This window comes from Haemaphysalis longicornis, unplaced genomic scaffold, assembly GCF_048455015.1.
Source record: "Haemaphysalis longicornis isolate Haplotype H1 unplaced genomic scaffold, Haemaphysalis longicornis Haplotype H1 scaffold_3, whole genome shotgun sequence".
In the NCBI taxonomy this organism is placed as follows: domain Eukaryota; kingdom Metazoa; phylum Arthropoda; class Arachnida; order Ixodida; family Ixodidae; genus Haemaphysalis; species Haemaphysalis longicornis.
Genome location: NW_027526335.1, coordinates 170,866,520 through 170,889,223, shown reverse-complemented (window position 1 = coordinate 170,889,223; position 22,704 = coordinate 170,866,520). Strand labels below are relative to the sequence as shown.

The window sequence follows — 22,704 nt, the reverse complement described above, 5'->3', positions numbered from 1 at the left end:
TCTTCTTGTACTTTCCATGTAACACCAAAAACCCAGGTTGGTAGAAGAGCGAGAACACATGCATACCTTGATAACTTTCAGCAAGTTTATGTGGAAAAACCTGCTGTGGTGGTTCAGTAGCTAAGGCATTGTGCTGCTGCTGAACCCAAGAACACAGGTTCTAGCGGCTGATTTTCAGATGGAAGCAAAAAGCGAAAACGTCTTTGTGCCAAGATTTTGGAACATGTTAAAGATCCCAGGTGGTCAAAATGGAAAAGTGTACATGTAGCTCCATTTCCTGCATTGAAGCGGAGTGAATGACAATCAGCTTTCACTCGTGTGCAAGGAAAGCTTACTTGCATGTTTATTATATTAAAAACACCTTTCTGCAGGCTTGCAGCAGAGTGACCGTACACTTGCAAAGCAAACGGAACTGTCGACTACAAAGCACACGCTGTAAAGGCCGGGTGCAACGTACCAATTAGGTCCGTGCCACAAACAAAGATGAGGACCTTGATGCTAACAAAATGTGACAAATAGTGTTCAAAATAAAAACATATCAGTTGGGACGCATCAAAGCACCGGTATGCGCCACAAGTTGATTTCACCTGGACATTGTAAGTACGAAAGCCGTATCACTGTGATGCGTGCTCGCGTAGAATGACAAACGAACTGCGGACCGTCCCGTTTAAGACATCTTTCAGATCTAAATGCGCATCTTCCAATTTTATAATCTCTAAAATGTGGAGAGATGATACCTGTACACAGTATACCACATTTGCAGCGTTGTTCAGAATGACACTGGCCTAGCTAAACAGTGCACCGGTTTTTCAGAAACTAAACGTCCCTTCGCAACAACAAGTTCTACTCTGGCCACTAAAGTACTAGATAAAATAATCACGAATATCTATATATACTTCCGAAGTTCTTTAAAGAAGGCTGCCACCACCAGTCATTGGCATTAATTTGTCACTACCAGACGCTCATACCGTGCGCATCTTCCAAAAGTCACTGGATCAGATTTCTCTTTGTAATGTTTGTCTTCTCTTCAGTGAAAATAGTCATAAAAAAATCTAACCATTAAAAAAAGATGGTTTGTTGACATAACCAGAGGAAAAACAATTGATACGGCACCAGTTCACCTTATCAAGCACAAGAATGAAATATTGCTTTACAATGCATGGAATGACCGGGCTTCAGCAGACTCACTCCACATGTCTTCAAAAGTTGCTTGTATCTAGCGGATCAGACCATATCAACCTTCATTTGAAACGTATTATCGGTGGAATGAGAAAAGTGAGACCTAAAACCAAGTTCAAGCAAAACATACACTAAAAAAAAAACACCGAGACACTGTACAGAGGTTTCGTAGATGAATTAAATGTCCTGCACATTACTTACTATCTATTCTCCAAGTACAAGATTTGCATTCTTGCATTGTTACCGTGGTCCTAACACTATTGTCACAGTAATCCCTGAGGCACCAGGCTACGTCTATCTCTTCAATGCAAACAGATGGCATGATCGACGTGAGCGTCGCATGCATTTATAAAAACACACGGGCTTTTGTGACCCACAAAGACTGCAAAACAGCACACAATGGTTGTGCTGTCAAAGCAAGCTAGTACTTCTAGCATTTGCTTGTGCTACACAGGTCTTTACAAACAGCAGTAACAACAAGACATAAAGTTAACTTTGTCTTAACGCTTCGCATAATTTCAACGTGTCTAGTCAATAAGAGAGCACCATAAGCACGTAGGCAAAGCAGTGAAATGCGTATGAGGATGAAAGCACTCAGATTCAATGCTAAACAAACAGCCTCGCAAAATGCCAAGACTAACTGATTGATGCGGCAGCCACGAATACAACTTCAGGCAAATGACACACTTTAAAAGTTTGCCAGTGTTGCATTGTTGCAAGTTGTGTACTCGTTAAGTACTTCCTATAAGTATTCGCTAAGTACTCACTAATGCCAAAACGTGATGAACGAATTAACAACAAAAATGTATCACATCAAAGAACAGCTTGTAACAACAACCCCTCTCAGGAGTTGTGCTAAACCGTGTATCCAGGTTAAATTACTTCTTTCTCAAGAAAACACGCCACGAAAAAATTCTGAGGAGTAGGATGTGCAGCCACGATCAAAAGTTCACGGACCAGGGGAATGGCAATTTTAAGTCATTTCCCTTCCTATAGCAGCCTGACAAACTGTCGAATGCATTCGAGGTGTCGTATATGTACTGAACTAATGAAAACTACTGCGTATAGTACTCCGGGCTGCCGTGCGGCAGAGAAATAACTCAAAATTGCCGCTTTCGTGGTCCATAAGCTTCTGCTCTTGGGTGTACGTAACTTGCTCCTTTTGCAAACAACAAAGATGTATCACATAGAGCAACAACCGCTCGTCACAACAAACCTTCTTTTAAGAGGTGCGCAAAAACGTATACCCGGGTTAAATTACTTGTATGTCACGGTTAAACACGTACTAGAACAATGTCGAGATGTAGGTTATATGTGAACGGCTACTTTTGCAAATGCAAACAAACAAAAACAAAGTGTCGTGAAACTGCACAACATAAAACGAAAGAAAAAAAATCACACAATGCAAGTTGTCACAGCGTGGGTGATCACAGCCTGTTGTGGTAGCCGGTATGCGAATCCTTTGGTTGTCGCAGACGGTGAGGGGAGGTGGTGCGGTGAGGATGATGCCACGTGGTTCATTCACGTCGGCTCAGTGGCGTTTCCACTGACTCGCCGGGTGCGTGTGCCCTGCTTAATTTAAGTCTCACACTTGGAGAAACGCGGGGCCTTTAGCCGAGACGATGTCGCAATCTCCTAGATGATGCTTGCTTGGAGCATCTTGGTCACTTCGTGCAGCAGCACTGACTGCCCCAGGGGCAACTTGGTGAAGAGGTCCTCTGTGACCAGACGCCAAAGCAGGTGGTTCTGCAGGAAGGAACACGAGAGACGCGTTTTAAATCGACAAAACATTCATCGAAACTCCCATAAAAAAAATAACTGCAGGTGAAGGAAAAGTTGCTCTGTTTCATTGTACGGGTTTAAGGCTTGGGCGAGTTGGCGCACGATTACAAAAGGGGAACAGCGCAAACTCAGACAAAACACAAGAAGAAGAAGGTGACAAACACGTTTGTGCTGTTCCCCTTTAGTAGTTTCATTGTACATACTGCGGAATAGAATATAGTAGGAAACCGGAAGCACCAGTGACATTTCAACACCAAAATTGGATTATTAGTACAGTCGTTCATAAATATGAACTCTAAACTCAAATATTTCCTTATCGCTACAGGAATGTTACTTGCTTTTACAGCAAAGCTGTTTTGAAAATCATTATTTTTCGTGTCCGCAGTTAAAAATACCAAGAAAATGTCAAGCATGCCGACTTTGGAAGATTGGCCAAAAATGCGGATCATACACGCTAAGGGAGATCGGCCAAGATGGGCCAAAGCGAGGATACCCACTTTAACAGACTGGTCACAAATGGTAAAAAAAAAAAAAAACAAATCCAGCGTTCGCCATAATTGTAACCGCATTTGCTGGCAACGAGAAAGACGTCACTGCGTTTGGCCCTCCAAGGGTGATGGCCAATGATTATCAGTTCCAAAAAATGAAGGAAGCTCACACTTATAGCAACAAAGATGGGGTAAAAGTCCTTGCGGCTGCAATCGTAAACTTTAACCTTCACGATGGTCGTGAAGGTTGCGCACAGCGTCGCTACCTTCAATTCTCACGCATTAGTGCAAGCTTCCTTCGTTTTTTTTTTTTATTTTTAGAAAGGTTATAACACCTTTACTAACCAAAACTTAAAGTAGGGTGATTTTAGTAACACATTCTGAACTGCGGCAGTTTATTTTCTCGCCAGGAAACTCAATATTTCTCATTCTAATCCTTAGTCCAAGTTTCCTAAAACATCCTGTATGTCTGTCTCTATACACTCTATTGAAACCATGTTCAAAAAATTTACATTATGGGTATGGGCGTCTAGAGGGCGGCGCAAGGGAGGGGGGGAAACTGCCCCCCTTAGAATTTTGGACCTTTTTTTTTTTTTTTTCTTAACCATGCACTGCTAAAGAGTTGTTTCTCATTTGTCAAGACCTTGGAATCAATAATTGAGAATTAGAATTACGCTTATGCGGGAGCTTTCACTGTGATAAGAAATCAGCAGTTGCTCTTCCCTTCATCGCATCCCCTCCCCTTCCCTTCCCATGGGCCTTTGCATTCCTTCTAACCTGCACCCTTCTAATCACCATGCTCCCAGTCCTAGTGCACGACTGGGACGCATACCTGATCTAGCTTCGCACTTCAAAGTACAAAGCAGGGCGGAAGCACGGCAAAGAGCCCAGGGAATTATCATCACACTTGAAGCTAAATTCCATGGAACAGGATGTCCCAGCTCTCACTTTGACGATGAATGACAACAAAGCTTGACGATGGGCAGCAGGTGTGCTATCATGGCTCGGGGGTACCTCAGGCCAAAGAAATTCAAAATGAATATTCTTTTGTGGTCTTTGTACATTCATGTCACCTGATTAAATTAATCAGTGTATGGGTGTGATGTGCTCAGAAGTGTTAGCATACCGTGTATAGGGCCCTTTATACAAAACATTGAAGGTAGGTATCATACAGGGGAGGGAGCCATGAAAGAAGCAGGCACGAACAGAAGTACAGTCAAACCCGATTATAACAAACTCGGATAGAGCGAATTATGCTATATATCGAACAAAAAAAAAACTCAGTTACAAAAATACATGCGAAACATATTCCTTATAACGAAGTTTACATCTGATATATCGAACTCGGCGCTCCTAGAATTGCTGCCAAAATGCATGGTCTCGGAGCGGCGATTGAGATGTTGACTGGCTGCGATGGAGATGTTGAGCCTCCCATGGAGCGATGCGACTTCTGGCATTTCCGTAGGTGTTTCCAACGCGCCTCTCTCATGATTAAACCCTCCCAGTCAGCTAGTCCGGACCAAGATGGAAGCATCGATGAACTGTGAGAAGAGCTCGTTGCCGATGTTGTGCTGACAGGAGTGCCCTTCGAGGATTGCCTGAGTGTCGACGACGACGTTTCCTTCACTGTGAGCCCCTTGGACGCCGACACCGTTGCTGATGTCATGGCTACTGGCACGGCTCGAGGCACCAAAGAGGTGGAGGATGTCGCGAGTTAAAGCCGTTCGATGCTTAATGAAGCGCTTTTGGCAGTCAATGTACTCCACCAATATTGCTTCGATATTGAAGGACGCGGACTGCAACTGATGCAAATGATGTCTTATGGAGAGAATGCTGTGCTAGTTGACGCCGCCAAAATGACATTGAAAACAGGAATCACCGCTTTTTGGGAAAGTAGGTAGTTACAGCGGAAAGTAGCTTTATTGCTTGCAATGAATAGATAGTTTCATGTAAGGCAATGGCATACTTTATTATGTTCGTTTCTGCATGCGGGGATGGCAGAACGAGGAGGCGTGAAGGGGGGGTCCCGCGTATTGTGAACTAGTAACAAAAAATTCGTTATAGGCGGGTTCGGCTATTTCGAACTATTGGATATATCGAACTAATCGTGGCGCATATTGCAGTTCACTATACCGGGTTTCACTGTAGTACAAATGCACCCAACTCCGGGCTGTTGCCGCAAACCATGCCTTCTGTTCGTGTACTTGTGTGTTTTGTTACCAGTGCCTGCTGTGCCCGTCTGTCTTGTCTACGTTTGAAGCAAAGTGTGCATTTCTTTTTCTTCCCTTTGTATGCTGCACAGGCGATCATATTTGATAGGGATACGGTGTTGCTTAGTGGTCGCTTCGCTAAACTGTTCTTGAATGTTCTCAATCTAATTTCGTGGTAACAGAAAAATTAGCTTTCTCGATAAATGCATGTCCAAGCAATCATTGCGACATTTTTGTTTTGCCAATGCTCGTCTGCGCATGTCACTTTGCTGCCTCTTTGCCAACTTTTGCTTATCGCTTAAGTTCTTTGCGGAGCGCAAGTTCGCACCAATAAATGTTACCCCTTCAAGGACACTGCGTTGTCCTTGGGCATGTGACAATATCATGTTATAATCAGAGTTCTTCAATGTACACCAGCTGCGAAGCTCCACTTCAGAATCTAGGAGCGCGGGCCCCCCTGCTGTCTGGGCAAGTGTGTTGGCACGGCACGTCGCGGACAAAAACTGAAGTGTGCTGAACATTCACTCAATAGCACAACCTAACTTTATTTAAATAAAGCTTGATTTTCTAATTTTCTTTCTAACTCGATTTTCTTGCTAATGTTCCCACGGTTTTTCCTTTTATGACTTACGGCAGCAGCCGCAAGCATGTCAGCACTACTCATCTTGCTGTAGACACATGGCAGCAGGCTAGTCAATATTGCCCTATGCTGCCGGGGGGGCCATTGCAAACCAGCTTTTGATACATGGGGCCTATGGGGGGGTTTCGGTTCGTACGGGCTTCAAAAGCACAAATTCAAGGGTTTTCAAGGACTTTCAAGGACCAGAAAACACATTTTCAAGGCCCCCATCTAATGTTTCCTGCATCTTCTGTTTTGTCAGCAAGAGTATGGGCTGAAATTAAATCAGCAAGTGTTGCTGCAAGGCAGGATGAACTATGTACACGTCCACCATTTGCACGTAAAAGCAAATGCAGATAGAGTGTATGAGGCACAGCAAACATGCAATGAGTGGCCATCCACAGACTAAATGGAACATGCAAGGTAGAGAAGAGAAGCCGGCTTTCACTGGATTGTATCGTGACATGGATTCTATTGAGGAGTACTGCTCCCAATGTTGTCTCGTAATAATGGCAATCCACCAAACTCGTAATTTCACGCAATACACTGAAACTTGATTGTTACAATGTTTCTTTACATTTCCAACACCCAAAATCCACGACAAACACTTTAAATTCTTGCGAAAAGACGGGGCCATTGGTTCTCTCCACAAAAATCAAGGGTATTCAAGGACCATTTAAAAATTCCAGGACTTTCCAGGCCTTGAAATTGACACTTCTAAATCCGAGGGTTTTCAAGGTTTTCAAGGACCTGTGCGAACCCTGTGGCTAACTGTGGTTATAAAAAGAACAACAACAGAAAGCCGAGCAAGGGGGCCACTCGCCTGCATCCTGTCCAGCAGGGTGTCCTGTCCGTGGTAGTGCACGTTCCACAGCTCGATCTCGCGCCAGCAGTGGTCCGTGTTCATGGGGTCGTCCATGTAACCGCGCTGCCGGATCTCCACGCTCGGGTCGTCCACGCCTTCCTCCTCTACGTGGCAGCCGCGAAAGAACTGCGGTGGGGAAATGGCAGCCGTGAGACAGTTTGCAAAGAATGCAGTGTGAGCTGGTTCTGGTTCAGTGCCATCATATTTCAAGCCACGTAGTGATTGCTAATGCTTAACTCTAAAAACTGCTCCACAACCAAGTGATAACAAAACATCAAAGAAAGAGTAATGGCTCGCTCTCAACCGTGGGTATCTTGAGTTTAAAAAGCAGGAGCCTTACCTCCGCCATGCCTAGAAACTGTGAAGAAAAATTCTGCTAAATGTATTTGATGCAGTGTCTATGACTGTGGCAGGTGATGTTGCAAGTTTAAAGGGACCCTGTAACACTTACCATCGACTACTTGGAATGTATTTTGGGGTAAAGTCCATTGTCCCAGCAATCTCCTCCCGCAAGAATTATGAAAATTCGTTCACTATCACCGAAACTACGCGCAATGAAAAATCGCGCATAAATGTTCCCTCTCAACTCAACCGCGGACAACGCGACGAAAGCTGCGCACTCTCTCCCGGAAAGGGGGGGCGGCGTGCGGCGTTCTGTTCGGTGGCCTTCGATATGTCACAGGCCGGGGAGTTTCGTCCTTTTCCCCGCAACGTGGACGGGTCTATTTCTGGTCTGGTGCCACAAAAAAGCAAGCATGGTGGCCTGCCCGCAAGCAAGCTCCCAGGCTGGTAGGGCGTTTTTGGAGCAATAAACGTTTGTCGTCGAGTGGGCTCGTTGAAAGTGGAATATTTAGTTCGTCACTCAAACTCCCCGCTCACTCAAAACAAAAGAAACACCAAACATATGCGGACAGGTTCAGACATAGAAGAGGTTCATACACAGCGCCGACGACGGCTGATCGTCACAGGAAATGCCAGAATTTAGCCGTGAAGTTGACCAGCGACAGCCAATAGGACAGCCAGGACAGCCATGGCCCGATTGACGTCGCAGAGGCCATGCCAGGGGTGCATAATGAGGAGAATTGAAGAGAGCGCGGTTGGTTTTTCCGCGTCTTTCACGGCGATTTACGCGCTTACCACTTCACGTGCATGTGTAATATTTGGCTCGGGTGTTCCTGGAAGTCTAGTCTAAACGTCGCGCAGGTTTACTCGCACTGCACGAAGAGTGTCGCAGGGTCCCTTTAAAAAAAAAGGGGGGGGGGCAGCTTACCTGCTTTACGTCCTCCTCAGTGTCGCACTTTGACAGTGTTTCTGGCTTGAAGAGCAATTTGAGTGTGGCGTACTTGTCCTCTCCAGGGACAAAGTCCTGAAATCCGAACAAGGTGTTTTATAAATCGGAGACAGAATGTTAAAGTGTGGCGCAATTTAGGTTGCCAGCACATGGCCAAGTTCCAACCAGCAGACAGACTGGCCTTCTGTTTGCATAGATAAGGCCTTATGCAATTTACTTTATAAAACATTGTGTTATATAAATACCAAGTGCTATATACTGGGCCCCTTTAGAATTGGGCTTCACTAATACACGCAGATGCTTTGCTGGGAAGACATTTCCTTAGGAATAACTTACCATATTCGCATGATTGTAACACAAACCCTACTTTGCTAAAAGTTGCCTTCAAATCTGTGTGCGCGTTACAAGCTTTTTCAAAACCTAAATATAAGCTTCAAAGTGGCCAGCAACACCACCATGGACCTGAAATCCTCTCAAAATCCAACTCAATCCTATCAAAAACTCTGCGTCAACGGAACGTGAGGAAATTTCGGCGAATCTATATATACGTCAATGGGCGCGCCATGTCAGCTGTCGCACATTTCTCTGCTGATGCAATCAGCACGTCACGTCTAAAATTACCATGTTCAAGGCATTTGAATTTGCAAACGCTTTAAACGCCCTCGGTCCAGATTTATTTCCAACAGGAGTTAGATAAAGTAAGTTTATGAATCACAAGTGATTTTTGATATGACATTTACATGCATCAAATAAAATGCCTTCTGCCAGGTAGGTGGTGGCGTAACTTTTACAGCTGCTCGGTAGAATCGGCATCAGATAATTTCCTCCAATTTCCCTTCGTAAATAAACTTACACTCCAAGCGCCCAAGATGGCTTGCCTCAATGAGTGCGCATAAAATGGCTTACACATTTAAATATTTTTATCAGGAACACGAAGCTTGTATCCTGCAAATGGCTTTAATGGGAAATTTACACTTATTTACGCACCGTCTTTTCGCGCGTATAGCCCGCCCCTGCATATAATCTGCACCCTTCACTTTCAGCCCACCGGAAAAGAATAAAAATCCTCGCGTGTTGCTTGCACATTTGATACAGGAAAGGCTGCCTCAAAGCCACTGCTCAAGCAACACACCACAAACTATGTAGACAGAAAAAGCGTATATTTAGCAAGTACAGTACACTGACTGCAGGGCGAAAGTCACAATTCACTCAGTGCCACTGCTCTCGCTAGAGCTATCACTTGAGCAGCAGCCCAGACTGTTGTGAAAAAGGTCATCTTTGGTTCCATCCATGTTGTTTGTGTTTTTTTCTTTCTTTCTTGTTTTCGTCCTTGTTATTTCTTCCTTGTCCTTGCACGTTTTGCACAATCGTTGCCACGGAAGGCTTAGTCAGTGTCACTGCATAGGAGCTTCACGGCACAACACACATCGGCGTGAAGCTGCACTAAAGGAAAATCCCGGGTAGTATTATCTGCACCCCTACTTTGCCACTGAAATTTTGGCATTTTTGGTGCGGGTTGCGCGCGAAAATACGGTAATTTGCTCCTCATTGCACGTACAATATGATGTGCCAACATAAACGTATCCTCTGTCAATCTTATCAATTATCAGTCCCACATTTGCCGCAGACTTAATAAGAAAACGGCGTCCAGCATTTGGTGCATCCATCTCCAGCTGGACTCACCCCTGGCAGGCTGAAGTGGTCCGTCCGGAAGACGCGCATCAGGACGACCTCCAGACCTTTGCCCCCCACCAGGTGAACCTTTGCCCTCTGCCACCTGGGATGTCAAGGAAAGACCTTTTGAACAACAGGGGTGGGCAAGTGATAGAAAACACTGTCAAGGAACTGGACCCGGGGCCATGGCATTGCTCAGGACACCTTTTATTGATTGATTGCAGGGTTTAACACGCCGACGCAACGCAGGCGATGAGGCGCGCTGTAGTGGAGGGCTCCGGATTAATTTTGACCACCTGGGGATCTTTAACGTGCGCCGAAATCTCACACACACGGGCGTTTTTGCTTTTAGCCTCCATGAGAAAAGCGGCCGTCGCGGTCGGGAATCAAACCCGCGCCCTCATGCTCAGCAGCACAACGTCTTAGCCACTGAGCCACCGCGGCAAGTGGAACACCTTTCACTCCATTTGTTCCGCTAGCTAATGATGGTGATGGTGTGCTATCTAGCCTTCGTCGTCATTTCCTGAACAAACACCGGGGCTCGGTGAGCCCCAGCATGGACAAACTCCTCTGAACCATGATTTTGTGCTAACTTGAAGGAAAGAGGACAAGCACCTGTACCATATAGGAGTTACTATTCTTTTTTATTCTTTTTTTTTTGTAGGCTGCCAAAGAATGCAAACACTTGAAATTTGGCTGTAGTAGCTGCTTCGACTTTCCACCCCTGCTTTCCTTTGTCCCCCCTTTCTACTCACAAATACTTCTGACATTCCTGGCCACTAGCAAATATTTTTGCACACAACACAGTGGTGATGGTTTTGGGGACATTGCTTATCATGCTATCGCATAAGGGCTGCAAAAAAGAAAACAAAACAACATACATTGCCTGAAAAAAAAAATTACGAATGAATGATCAAGCACGGCTTGGACTATGTATGTACAGTAGAACCTCATTACAGGGGACACTTGGTTATAAGAGACATTTAAATAAATACAGTTTGGTTGGTTTTCCTAGGTTTGCCATGTCAGCAACATCGCATATGAGGGACCTTGTTTTGCATGTCCCTTGAGTGTCTCCTGGAAAGAAGTTTTATTGCATACGACATCCATCATAGTGGAGTTCAATATGCTCATCAACTTCATTTCTCTTGTACCGTAGAAGAGATCAGACGACGGCCTTTGTACAAACATTTTTACAGCTATTTGCCTTTATTAATGTCACAATAGCAATAAAAACCTCATCTGTCGCCCCAGTCAAAGGCGTCAGCAATAGCGCTGAGCTACAGCATATAAGATACTATGTAGGTCAAAACTGCGATTCCCAGAAGTTGGATATCGAAACTCAACATGGCATTAACCCAGGAGCCTATGAAAAGCGAACTGGCAAAGATCACAACTGAACATCTCCTAAAACTCGAGCAAAATCAACCATGCACGAGAACAAGCCACTCTGACGGCATACTGCTTCCTGCTTACAAATAACTACCCTCCATCAAATAGCACTGTGTTCTGTCAAATGTTTTCGCACCTACCCTTTTCTGCACAGTAAACATGCACACTTCATCATCATCATCATCATCACCAGCCTATTTACGCCCACCGCAGGGCAAAGGCCTCTCCCATTAATCTCCAATTACCCCGGTCCTGTGCTAACTGCGACCAATTTATGACCGCAAACTTCTTGGTCTCATCTGCCCATCTAACTTTCTGCCGCCTCCTGCCACGCTTGCCTTCTCTAGGGATCCACTCTGTTCCCCTAATGACCAACAATTATCTTGCCTTCGCATTATATTCCCTGCCCACGTCCATTTATTCTTAATTTCTAGTAATATGTCCTCAACACGCGTTTGTTCCCTGACCCACTCCGCTCTCTTCTTGTCCCTTAATGTCACACCTATCATCTTCCGATCCATTGCCCGCCGAATCGTCCTCAATTTAAGTTGAACCCTCTTAGTGAGCCTCCAAGTTTCTGCCCCGTAGGTGAGTGCCAGTAAGATGCCGCTGTCATACACTTTCTCCTTCAGTGACAATGGTAGGCTGCCATTCATTGTCTGAGAATGTCTACCGTATGCACTCCACCCCGTTCTTATCCTTCTAATTAGTATCTCGGCCTCATGGTTGGGATCCGGGGTCACAGCTTGACCTAAGTAGATATATTCCCTTACCACTTCCACTGCCTCGCCACCTATCTCAAATCGCTGTGCTGTCCCGAGGTTATTGATCATTACTTTGGTTTTCTGCATATTAATTTTCAGGCCCACGGTTCCACTCTGTTTGTCCAGGGTGGTAAGCATGCTTTGCAATGCCTCCCCCGAGTTACTTAACAAGGCAACGTCATCAGCAAATCTGAGGTTACTGAGATATTCTCCATTAACCCTTACTCCCACCTGTTCCCAATCCAATGTTCTGAATACTTCTTGTAAACATGCTGTGAATAACATTGGAGAGATCGTGCCTCCTTGTCTGACGCCCTTCCTTATAGGTATTTTACTGCTCTGCTTATGGAGGGTGATGGTAGCTGTGGACCCATTGTAGATATCCTCTAGTATTCTTACATAATGCTCATCTACACCCTGGTTCCGTAATGCCTGAATGACTGCTGATGTTTCGACCGAGTCAGATGTTTCCTCATAATCTATGAAGGCTATATGAAGGGGTTCAGTATACTCAGCGCACTTCTCTATCACCTGATTGATCGTGTGAATATGGTCCATTGTTGAATAGCCTTTACAAAACCCTCCTTGTTCTTTAGGTTGACTGAAATCTAAGGTTGCAGAAATTCTGTTAGCGATTACCTTGGTAAGTACCTTGTAGACAACTGACAGTAAGCTGATCAGAATGTAAATTTTCAAGTCCTTCATGTCACCTTTCTTATGGATTAGGATGATGTTTGCGTTCTTCCAAGATTCCGGTACACTTGCAGTCATTAGGCATTGCGTATACAGGTTTGCCAGTTTTTCAGGTACAATTTCTCCGCCATCCTTCAAGAGGTCTCCTGTTACCTGATCCTTACCAGGTGCTTTACCCCCTTTCAATTCTTTCAAAGCGTTCCTTACTTCTTCGGTCGTTACTGGTGGGATGTCTATCTCCTCTGAACTACTGTCTCGTTCCGCATTTTCCTGGATGTCCTGGCTACTGTACAGATCCCTATAGAACTCCTTGGCCACTGTGACGATGTTATCTCTATTTGTGATGTCATTGCTTTGCTTATCTTTAAGTGCATACATCTGATTTTCCCCACGCCAAGACGTCTCTTCACTGCTACTGCTTTCAGGCTGCCTTCGTTCTTTACAGCGTATTCGACCCTCTCCATATTATACTTCCGTATGTCAGCTGTCTTACGCTTATTGATTACCTTCGAAAGCTCCGCTAGTTCTATTCTGTCAGCTGGGGTGGAGATTGTCATGATTTGCCGTTTCCTAATTAGATCTTTCGTCTCCTGGGAAAGTTTACTAGTATCCTGTCTAGCCATTGCGCCCCCGACTTCTACTGCATACTCCGTGATAATGCGTGTAAGGTTGTCGCTGGCTTCCCGGGTCGTAAGCTCTGCTTCCTCAGTAAGAGCTGAATATCGGTTCTGCAGCGCGATCCTGAATTCTTCTAGTACTTCACGTCTTCTTCTTAGTGACTTTGAAATAACTTGTTGTTGGCGTGTTGGTGGTTGTGGTCTCAAAACTTTGTGATAGTAGTGGCAATAAACAAAACACAAGAAAGGCCGGGAAATGGATAGGCACTAGTACGCTTCCAAATGTTGATCAGTGATCGCGCCCTATAACCGGTTACTGCAATGGGTAAAATGTAGGGGTGTGCGAATACGAATCGAACAGTATTTCGCCATGAATAATTCGATTCGTGAATTGAATATCCACTACTCGATTTTTCGAATACAGTTAAACCTCGATGTACCAACTTCAATGTAACGAAACCCTCGATGTAACGAACCGCGGAATTTTTTGTAACTTCAAGTGTATGCACACCATGTATTTTCACCCTCTGTGTAACGAAGTCCTGTTTGCCGGAATTTCAATGTAACAAAGTTTCATGAAGAACTAGGCACGAAATTTAAGCTGTAGAAGTAGATTTTGAGAGACGTGAGTGCCGAAATGGGGTCCCAATAAAATACGAACGCCGACACGGGTTGCCCAATGCCGCGGATGCAGCCAGCCACGGAGTCTTTGAGTAAGCCCTTGCCTACAAACTGCGTGGCGTGCATACACGGCTGGCGGACTGTGTCTGTTTCTGTTGGAGCTTAATCGTCTACGGCTTAATCGGCATCAGTGTGAACCGCACGGAGTGTTTTCTCCCCGCAAAAACGCAAAACATGCCCTGCAAGCCACAGGCGCGCTGACGCAGCTGCGGAGACAACCCGCGCGATGCGGGTAGCTCGAGCGACCGCTTCTAACCGCTCGCTGAAACGCAACTCGAGGGGCAAATGAGAGGGGCATGCGAGAAAAAAAGCGGATAACGTTTGCGAAATTTTCATCGTAAAACGTGACACGCCTCGCTTACGAAAGCGCCCATCAAATATCCTCCACGGTGGTACGCCTAATCACCTCTGGTGTTGCCGCTGCCGCCGCATGCCGCCGCTTTGCACTTCGTTCGAGTTCGCTCATGCTTGTTGGGTTTCATCGTCCCAGCAAGCATTTGTGAATCTTTATGAACCTTGCACGCGCGTTTTTTTTCACACCACTGTCCGCGATTGCGTGCCGGCGGCGGTAAGTGACTCTCGCTGCGCGCGGCAGTGGGAGGAGCCTGACCAGTTTCGCCGTGGTTTCGCCAATGGGGAGGTGCGCACCCTATGGCGGGAGCTTCGAAGCGCTCGGGGATGCCGGCTGGCTAGACGATAATGCTTACCGCCGCAGAGGATATTTGATGGGTGCTTTCGTAAGCGGCGCGTATGACGTTTTACAGTGAAAATCTCGCCCACGTTACCCACTTTTTTTCTCGCATGCCCCTCTCGTTTTCCCCTCGAGTTGCGTTTCAGCGAGCGGTTAGAAGCGGTCGCTGGAGCTACCCAGCTACCCGCATCGCGCGGGTGGTCTCCGCGGCTGCGTCAGCGAGCCTGTGGCTTGCGGGGCGCGTTTTTGCGGGAAGAAAACGATCCATGCGGTTCACGCTGATGCCCGCGTAGAAAGCACTGATAGAAACAGAAACAGTGCGCCGGCCGTGTATGCGCGCTACATTTTCTTTTTCAGGAAACGCTTCACGGGATGAACACTTCATTATAACTGCGAATTTCAGTGTAGCGAAATTTCAATGTAACGAAGTAAATTATGAATTTTACCGACTTCGTTACGTCGAGATTTAACTGTAGTAGAGTGGATTTTCTGAATGCGCCTGGTTCTGCGAAAGCGGGGCATGTCGGCGCACACCAACACACTGCTGCTGCACCGTCTGCTCGACAAGTTCCATCTAAATCCTGGTTTCGGCAAGCGCGCCTTGCAGAGGCTGTAAATTTTATCCTGCAGCGCGGGGTAATTTGCAATTGTGTTGATAAGATCTTTTCTTTGTGCCGTCGTTATTGCTGGACCATACCGTTGCCGTCATGAGGGGTCGCCGTCGACTCTGACCGCCATATTGAATTTTGCACCCGGATGTTTATATGTCAGGGCAGCTACCGTAAGGCAATCACCACCGCTTTGATTGTGTTTATGACAGCGCCTCCATTAATTTAAAATAAAAATATGTTCCGGCCTTTTTCTTAGTGCAGTTGGTGAATGCTTATAGCATTTTTTGTTTTGTTTTTAGACCTCAAGGAACAGCAGCACAGTTCATGCCTGGCGACTGTAGTGCAAGCCTTCCTTCCACAATTTATTCCTTCACGCTCCCAACATGCTTTCGAAGAAGTGGCTTACTGTGCTCTGTGGTTGTGGTCATGCCGTGTTTTCATGTCGTATTAATCATGACTGCTAAGTGCTCGCTTTGGAGTTACGAGGTGCTGCCTATTCGTTTGTGTATGATCACAGTACGGCAACTCCAGTTTAAGTCATATTTCAAATGTGTATCGTGTCCGCTCCAAATTCCTAAAGTACCACGTCATACTGGTTTGGTGACTGGACTGCTGCGAATGGGAGTTGAACAGTGCGTTCCTCGGTTTGAAAAAAAAAAAAAAAAACAAAAAAAGAGAAAAAAAAAACGTCACGACTTTCAAATGTGCGAAGCAGCTCCTGTTTTTAGAGGCCTGTAAAAAAAAATGATATTCGATGTTCGATTCGTTATTCAGCTTTTTTTGCCCAATTCGATTCGATATTCCATTTGAAAGTTAATCAATATTCGCACACCCTTAGAAAAATGAATTAACTAGCGAGCTTTTTTGAATTACCAAAAGTGACAAGGCAAGGCATTTAGAAAGGTAAAAAGACACCCTAGTACTGCAATCCATGTTAACTCTCTTTGGGCCACCATTCATTCTTTACGTTCTTCCTTGAACGTGTGCTATGCAGCCACACCACAAGACCTGGGCCTCACCTGGTGATGATGAAGAGCACGTAATGGTTTGGTCCCCAGCGAGGCAGGGCCCCTCGACCTCGCAGTCCAGTCCTCCCCACTGGGTTCCTGTGGGCATTGAGGGGAAGAGAATTCCCTCACAAACTGCCTTCCTGAATATAGCTTGACAGGTATAGCTTAAAGGGACAGAGGACAAAACCAAAGTTGGTCTAAATAGATCGATTGGCATCTGCAAAAAATGAATATACCAGTCTCTGGGTCACTACCTTGAAAATAATCGTGTAAATAATTTAAAAAATGAAGATACCAACCACCCAGCAGAGATGATGTCGATGGCGACTGAGCGGACGTGCCAAGTGTGACGGGAGGAACAACAGAACGAGAACTCCGCACACAATTTAAGCTCCCAAAGAAACACACGAAATCTTTCTTTGCACGTTCACTTTCATAAGTCATAAACAGTTCAAACAATGTACAGGTATAATTCAAACCGTTGCCGACATTCACAAGCTAACAAGCTGCTGTGCCGGCGGCCGTTACGATGGTTATTGCAGGTTCGGCGAGGTCACATGTCTGTTACCTCCTTGTTTACATCATGGCGGTGAGTAGCATGTTGGCCTATCACTGGTCCGCTCTTCTGTGGACAGTAACTTGCGTCTGATAGAACAAGTGTTTTGCTCCCTCCCGTAGTGCTGTCTGCCCAAACGAAGTTTTGCACCCAGGACGGCGGCCTAAACTGTGTGTGTGTTGTGGTCGCGTTCGCTTCGCGGTGAAATTTACCTGCGTGCTACCATGGGTGAAACTGTGCTTACTATGCTGAAATTATCACCAGCAACAATTCAAGCACGCGTCAGGCATGTAGAGTGTGCGCTAGTTTTTTAAACACCTTCTCGGCTTGCGCCAGAGTGAAGTGACTTGTTCGCCCCCTTGAAACCGCAAGAGGCGAAATCATAAGAGGCGAGTGCTACCTTTGCGACGAACAAGAGGCGATCGATCGCCTGGCAATTTTGCGCTTCGGCCTCAAACCGCATGTTGTGACGATGTGGGTGTTCGAAACCATTTATTGATTGTCTTGAACTTGAATAAAATGTGCGCGTCAAAGCGGGTCTTTTGATTCAGGGCGCTGTGTGCTGCTATGCTTCGACTACAGTGCGCACTTAGGTAAAATGATATTTGCATCATGTTATGCACGTTTTTCATTCCATACTAGTGCCAAGGCATTTGTTAGTAGCGGTTTGGGTACTTCTAAAAGCTCTAGGCACACTTCTGGCAGATGGGCTAATAGGCAACTCGCTTCGCAAAACGTTCCGCAGATTTGTACCGGCCATTTGTCGCTACATTGCGGCCATAAGAGTCTTAGAAACAACTTGGGTATGTCACCGCAATACTGCTAACAAGGCCAAATTTGACGCTTTGTAGCTGCAAAACAACAAAAATAGTGCAACATGATTTTGATGTTGGTGATAGAGAGAAACCTTGGCTTTAATTTGTGAAAGTTCAAAAAAAAAAAAAAAATCAATGATGGCCCTTTTTTTTAATTGGCTTTCAAAATATACCAAAATGGGTTATGTTGCTGCAGCACAGGGCTGCTTTCATGTTGAAGCGTCTTGCCCACATACACTAAAATTGGCACGAAGACTGAACAAGGATAGAAGAATAACACTGAAAATTTCTCCTACCCAGCTTGCTTAGATTCCGAGAAAAAAAGCCCCACATTTCGGCAATTTTCCCAAGCTTTTTCTTATTTGGGGATTTTTATTAAAAGGAATTCGCTCTGCAAGCCAAACATGGATATGTTAAATCGTTTGACAGTATGCAAAGTCTTTACATAAAAAGAACTAGGGCCATAACTGCAGTAAGCTTTGTTTTACAGCGGTAAAAGTTTCCAATTTTCCGCGAGCTGCTCAACGCGCCAGCAACCTGAGCTGCCGGCTTTGGGAATTTTTTTGAGAAAGGGAAAATTTTTTTCACAAAACAAGTTCAATTTTTTCTCCTGTGCACAAGGAGCTATATATAAACTTTTTGTCAAAATTGAAAATTTCGAATGGACATGCCTGTCCAATCTCGTGAAAACTCTACTGCCCTGTATGCTTCTTGCAGACAAAGTGGCTCAACTGGGGAACTCGGTTTCTGAGCACTTTATTTTTGAGCTGCAATTTCTCTTTCTCGATAACATTTTTAGGTGCAGCCTCACTGTTTATTTGCCCTTTCGATTCCAGTGAGGTTAAAACTCGATTCGAGGCACACTTTTCAAATCTCAAGTCTGTCCTTAACTCTCACAATAATAAAAAGGTCACACGAGTCACTAGTCATCCCTAAAAAGGATAGAGCCCCAAACTGCCTTATTCACTTTGCAGATGCCATTGCTGAGAATATTGTACACCATACTGGTGCAAATATATTAAGTCCAACAAGAGATCAAGTAAGAGAGACCAGGCGAGACCAGGTTCATTGCTTCCTAGTCCTACTAGTCTTACCACTACTACTATAGTAGCAGTAACTGCTTGCTACAGTAATACCTCGTTACAAGACACACTCAGGGGACCCAGGAAACATGCCTCTCATAACCAAGGTCTCTTGTAACCAAAAATTTTAAATACTATGCAAAGTCAAACATAACCACTTTTTTATAAATCAGTATCAAAGCATATTCAGACAGGTTGACAAGAAAATTCTTACTGTGGCTTAAGGAAGTCATTCATAGTAGTTTTATGGTCTGCAGATTGTATTACCTTCCTTCCCAACTTTTGTAGGTAAAGCAATTCACTTTGTCTAAGAGCAATTTAACGCTTTACGAGAACGCTTGCAATCGTCAGCCTCAACTGCCGATCGACACTTTCCATCCTACAATACCCTCGTCGTCCTACTCCTCTGGTTCATCCTCTAGGGCACCATTTACTTGTGTGAGGATTACATGATCTGTAGGCTCCTCAAACACACAAGGTTCACATCTGCAGACGCGTTCCTCAGAAGTTTCTGGAACCTCTGTGGTCTCTTGGATGCAGGCCCAGCCTTCATCTTCAGGGAAGTTTTCCACAAGGTCCTTCATATAAGGCCCCCTTTCATCGTGTCTCTTCTAATTAGTGAAGAACTTTTTCTAGGAACTCAAAAAAAGGTGCCCTTAGGAACAGAGTGTTTCTTGTAACCATGTCTCTTGTATGCAGTGTTGCCAACATGGTAAACATAGGCTAACCAACCAAACCGTTTTCAAATGTCTCTTACAACCAAGTGTCTCTTGTAACAGTGTCTCTTATAACAAGGTTCTACTGTATTACCAAATTCAAAGGTTGTTCCGCTAGATAATCACGGATCTTAGAATTATTGAACAGCACAATATTTAGATAACTTCCTGAGGATTAATCACATTACCTGCCTTGAGAAAAATCTGGGCCCCCAATTGTGGCGACAAAGGTACAAACAGCCAAGCACTGCAACTCACATGGGCATTCCCTGGGGGTCGAGGCGGTAGATGATTTGCTCGCCGTCAGCGTCGCGGATCCATGACTGGCGGTTGATGCTCACACCAGCCGGACTGGTGGACACCGAGTTCCAGGCAAAGCTGGGCAGGGGGCCACTGCCGTCAGAGGCCAGCCGAAGGCTGCGAGGACAGTGGGGAACGACTGCTGAAACACTTCTCAAGGCGGCTCACAAATAAAAGACGCAGTATTTAACCAGCCCAAAATGCATTTTGTTTGCAGTTACTTGAACATGACCGACAAAAAAAAATACTGAATGAATGGGGAATAGTTATCCAGATAACCACAGTGTAGACGTCACATACAGACTGATCTGTGACAGCACTATCAACTGGTAAGAGAGCTGATGCAGTTAAACTTCACACAGCAGACTTCAGTATAAGGATAACCTTGCCATAACAAAGTAACAGAATTTACATAAGCTCCTTTCTACTGAATGCCACGTGTATATTAAAAAATTGTCTGTTCTTTCAATGTGCCAAAAAAAAATTGAAGAAAATTTGTGCCGAAGGAGAACACATTCGAAATGTAGTGGTTAGGGCAAAACTTTTGGAACTGTGAGCAACTTAGGCCTTCTGATGCAGCACTGTAGAAGACTTCTTATACATAGCATGGGCATCGGGGTCCCCTGACAGCCCATTATAACCGTTGTAGAAGGTACCGGAATGCTTGCCTAGGCATAGCAGCTTACTCTACTAGCTCACCTCTTCTTCTTTCTCTCTACGAATCATTTATTACCTGCATTCCAAATCTCTCTTGCATGTCACTTTTATCGCAATGCTTTCATAAAAAAAAAAATTTGACTCTTTCATGACCATGGAAAGATGTCAGATTTTGAGTGCTTACAGAAATTTTTTTTTTCTCTTGAACTACTGAACACATTTAGCATTGCTATGCATGAAACTGTAGCTCATAGATTTCTCTTTCAAATGCATAACAGCCGCTTTGTGAAAGTTGTAAGTGTTGACAGTTTAGTGGTCAATGATACAAACAAAAAATGCACAAAAAAGTATACACAAAACACAAATAGGCGATTTTACTGAGCCTAAAAATTATTTGGGGAATTCGAAGATATACGAAATGTTTGTAACTCCTAAGCTATGATTCAATATATACATCAACGCTGTACACCAAGTTCTAGATTTTTGCAGGCCCACCAACCTAACAGCCCTGATGGCTGTGCCACTCTGCGAAGCCACTCAAGAGTCAGTCAGTCTCTCTAAAATATGCTTCCAAGCATGCTTGTTTGTGTTCTCAAGCACGCTTGTTTGTGACAAAATCTTTATTACTGCAGTGGTAAAAAAAAAAAAAAAAAAAAGAAATTCAGTGCTCTTGCGAAACTGCGCGCATTGCTCTGCAGCACTAATTTTACACGAGCATCAGGCTATCTTGTAGGTGATAACGCGATATGGCGTGGTGCATTTGCCAAAATATCCCCGCCGCACGTTGTCCAGACTCTACACATGAACGTAATACCGCAGTCGTCAGATATAAGGCACGTTTTGTTTATATACACAGCACGAAGTAATAAACGAACACTCCCTTGGCAGCACCTGCCGAAGTCTGAGGCTGTTGATTGGGACAGTCATCAAAACTAAAATCTGAAGAATCCACATAATTGCTGCCGTCACCACTGCTGCTAAAATAAAAAAATCAGCAGCAGCAGTGGCCGATGTCTCTGAAACCACTGACCGCCTTGGCAGAGTGCGCAGTGAAACAGGACGCCATTTTTGGCCAACTCGCGGCCACCTTGGGTTCAAATTACAACTCGCGACTCTGTCTACCCACACGAAATGTAAACAAACCACAACGAAACTGAAAAAAGGGTTTCCAATGAACACGCAAGATGGGGTCGGTTGTCTATAAGTGCTGTTTCTAGTTTTGGCAGGAGCTTTCAAAATCAGCGTTCACCCATGAACGATGGCCTCTGGCGTGGTCGCGAAAGAGTTAAAGCAGTTCCACTCAACGTGAAAACTTGACTGTCAAGTTTGGAGCAGTGATTTGTTAAGAGGGGTGGTGGCGCCATCTCTTGACTGGTTTCAGTATCAGCCTGGCGTTGATACTGCAAGTAGTCACGAGAGGGCGCTACAGCACATGAAAAGGCGTATAAAGAGACACTGGATTGAGTTTTCATTAATCTGCAGTAATTAACGCGTTAATTCATAATTTTCCCCTTATTTTATATTATTGTGTGCTTACTTGCGGCCTAGCAACAGCAGCCTCTGCGGCAACGGCACAGGGCAAAGATTACCCCCAACACTTTCCATATGAGGAACGTGTGTTTGTGTGGCGCAGTGGGATTGACATATGTCAATCTGAGGGATCCAGATCACTCACGTTACGCGAACCTGGGTCCCCCGCGTTACAAAGCCAATCCCCCTGGGCCGACCGTCTCTTTGACCACAGTATTGACTGTCAGTTTCTGGCCATAGTACCAACTGTCAATGTGCTCAAGAAGGAAACCACTGGCATTTGCCCCTGCATGCTTCAGAGTTGCAAGAACCAGCTCTTTGCCGGGTACCACAGTCTAACCGAAACAAAGTTATCCGGATGGTTACAGACACTTAATTAAGGTAATTGTTAGGACTGAATTTTGCGTACATATGCTTCCACTACACTAAAATCCATAAAATTCACTGCAAAGCTCGTTTAAACATCCATTTGTATTGGGAG

At 44.9% G+C, this 22,704-nt stretch overlaps 1 protein-coding gene across 2 annotated transcripts in view; it reads right to left on the bottom strand.

The window, feature by feature from the left end:
* Positions 1-314: 314 nt before the first annotated feature.
* LOC144175761 (transient receptor potential cation channel subfamily M member-like 2) overlaps positions 315-22,704 on the bottom strand; it is a 187,892-nt gene continuing 165,502 nt past the window's right edge. For both annotated transcript variants that reach the window (XM_077704778.1, XM_077704777.1), the window contains exons 24-29: positions 19,995-20,153; positions 16,577-16,663; positions 10,118-10,211; positions 8,414-8,509; positions 7,102-7,269; positions 315-2,925 (exon numbers count right to left, since the gene is read on the bottom strand). In XM_077704778.1, coding sequence (XP_077560904.1) covers positions 2,815-2,925; positions 7,102-7,269; positions 8,414-8,509; positions 10,118-10,211; positions 16,577-16,663; positions 19,995-20,153 — 715 coding nt within the window. In that variant the 3' untranslated portion in view covers positions 315-2,814. The remainder of the gene's footprint in view (positions 2,926-7,101; positions 7,270-8,413; positions 8,510-10,117; positions 10,212-16,576; positions 16,664-19,994; positions 20,154-22,704) is intronic.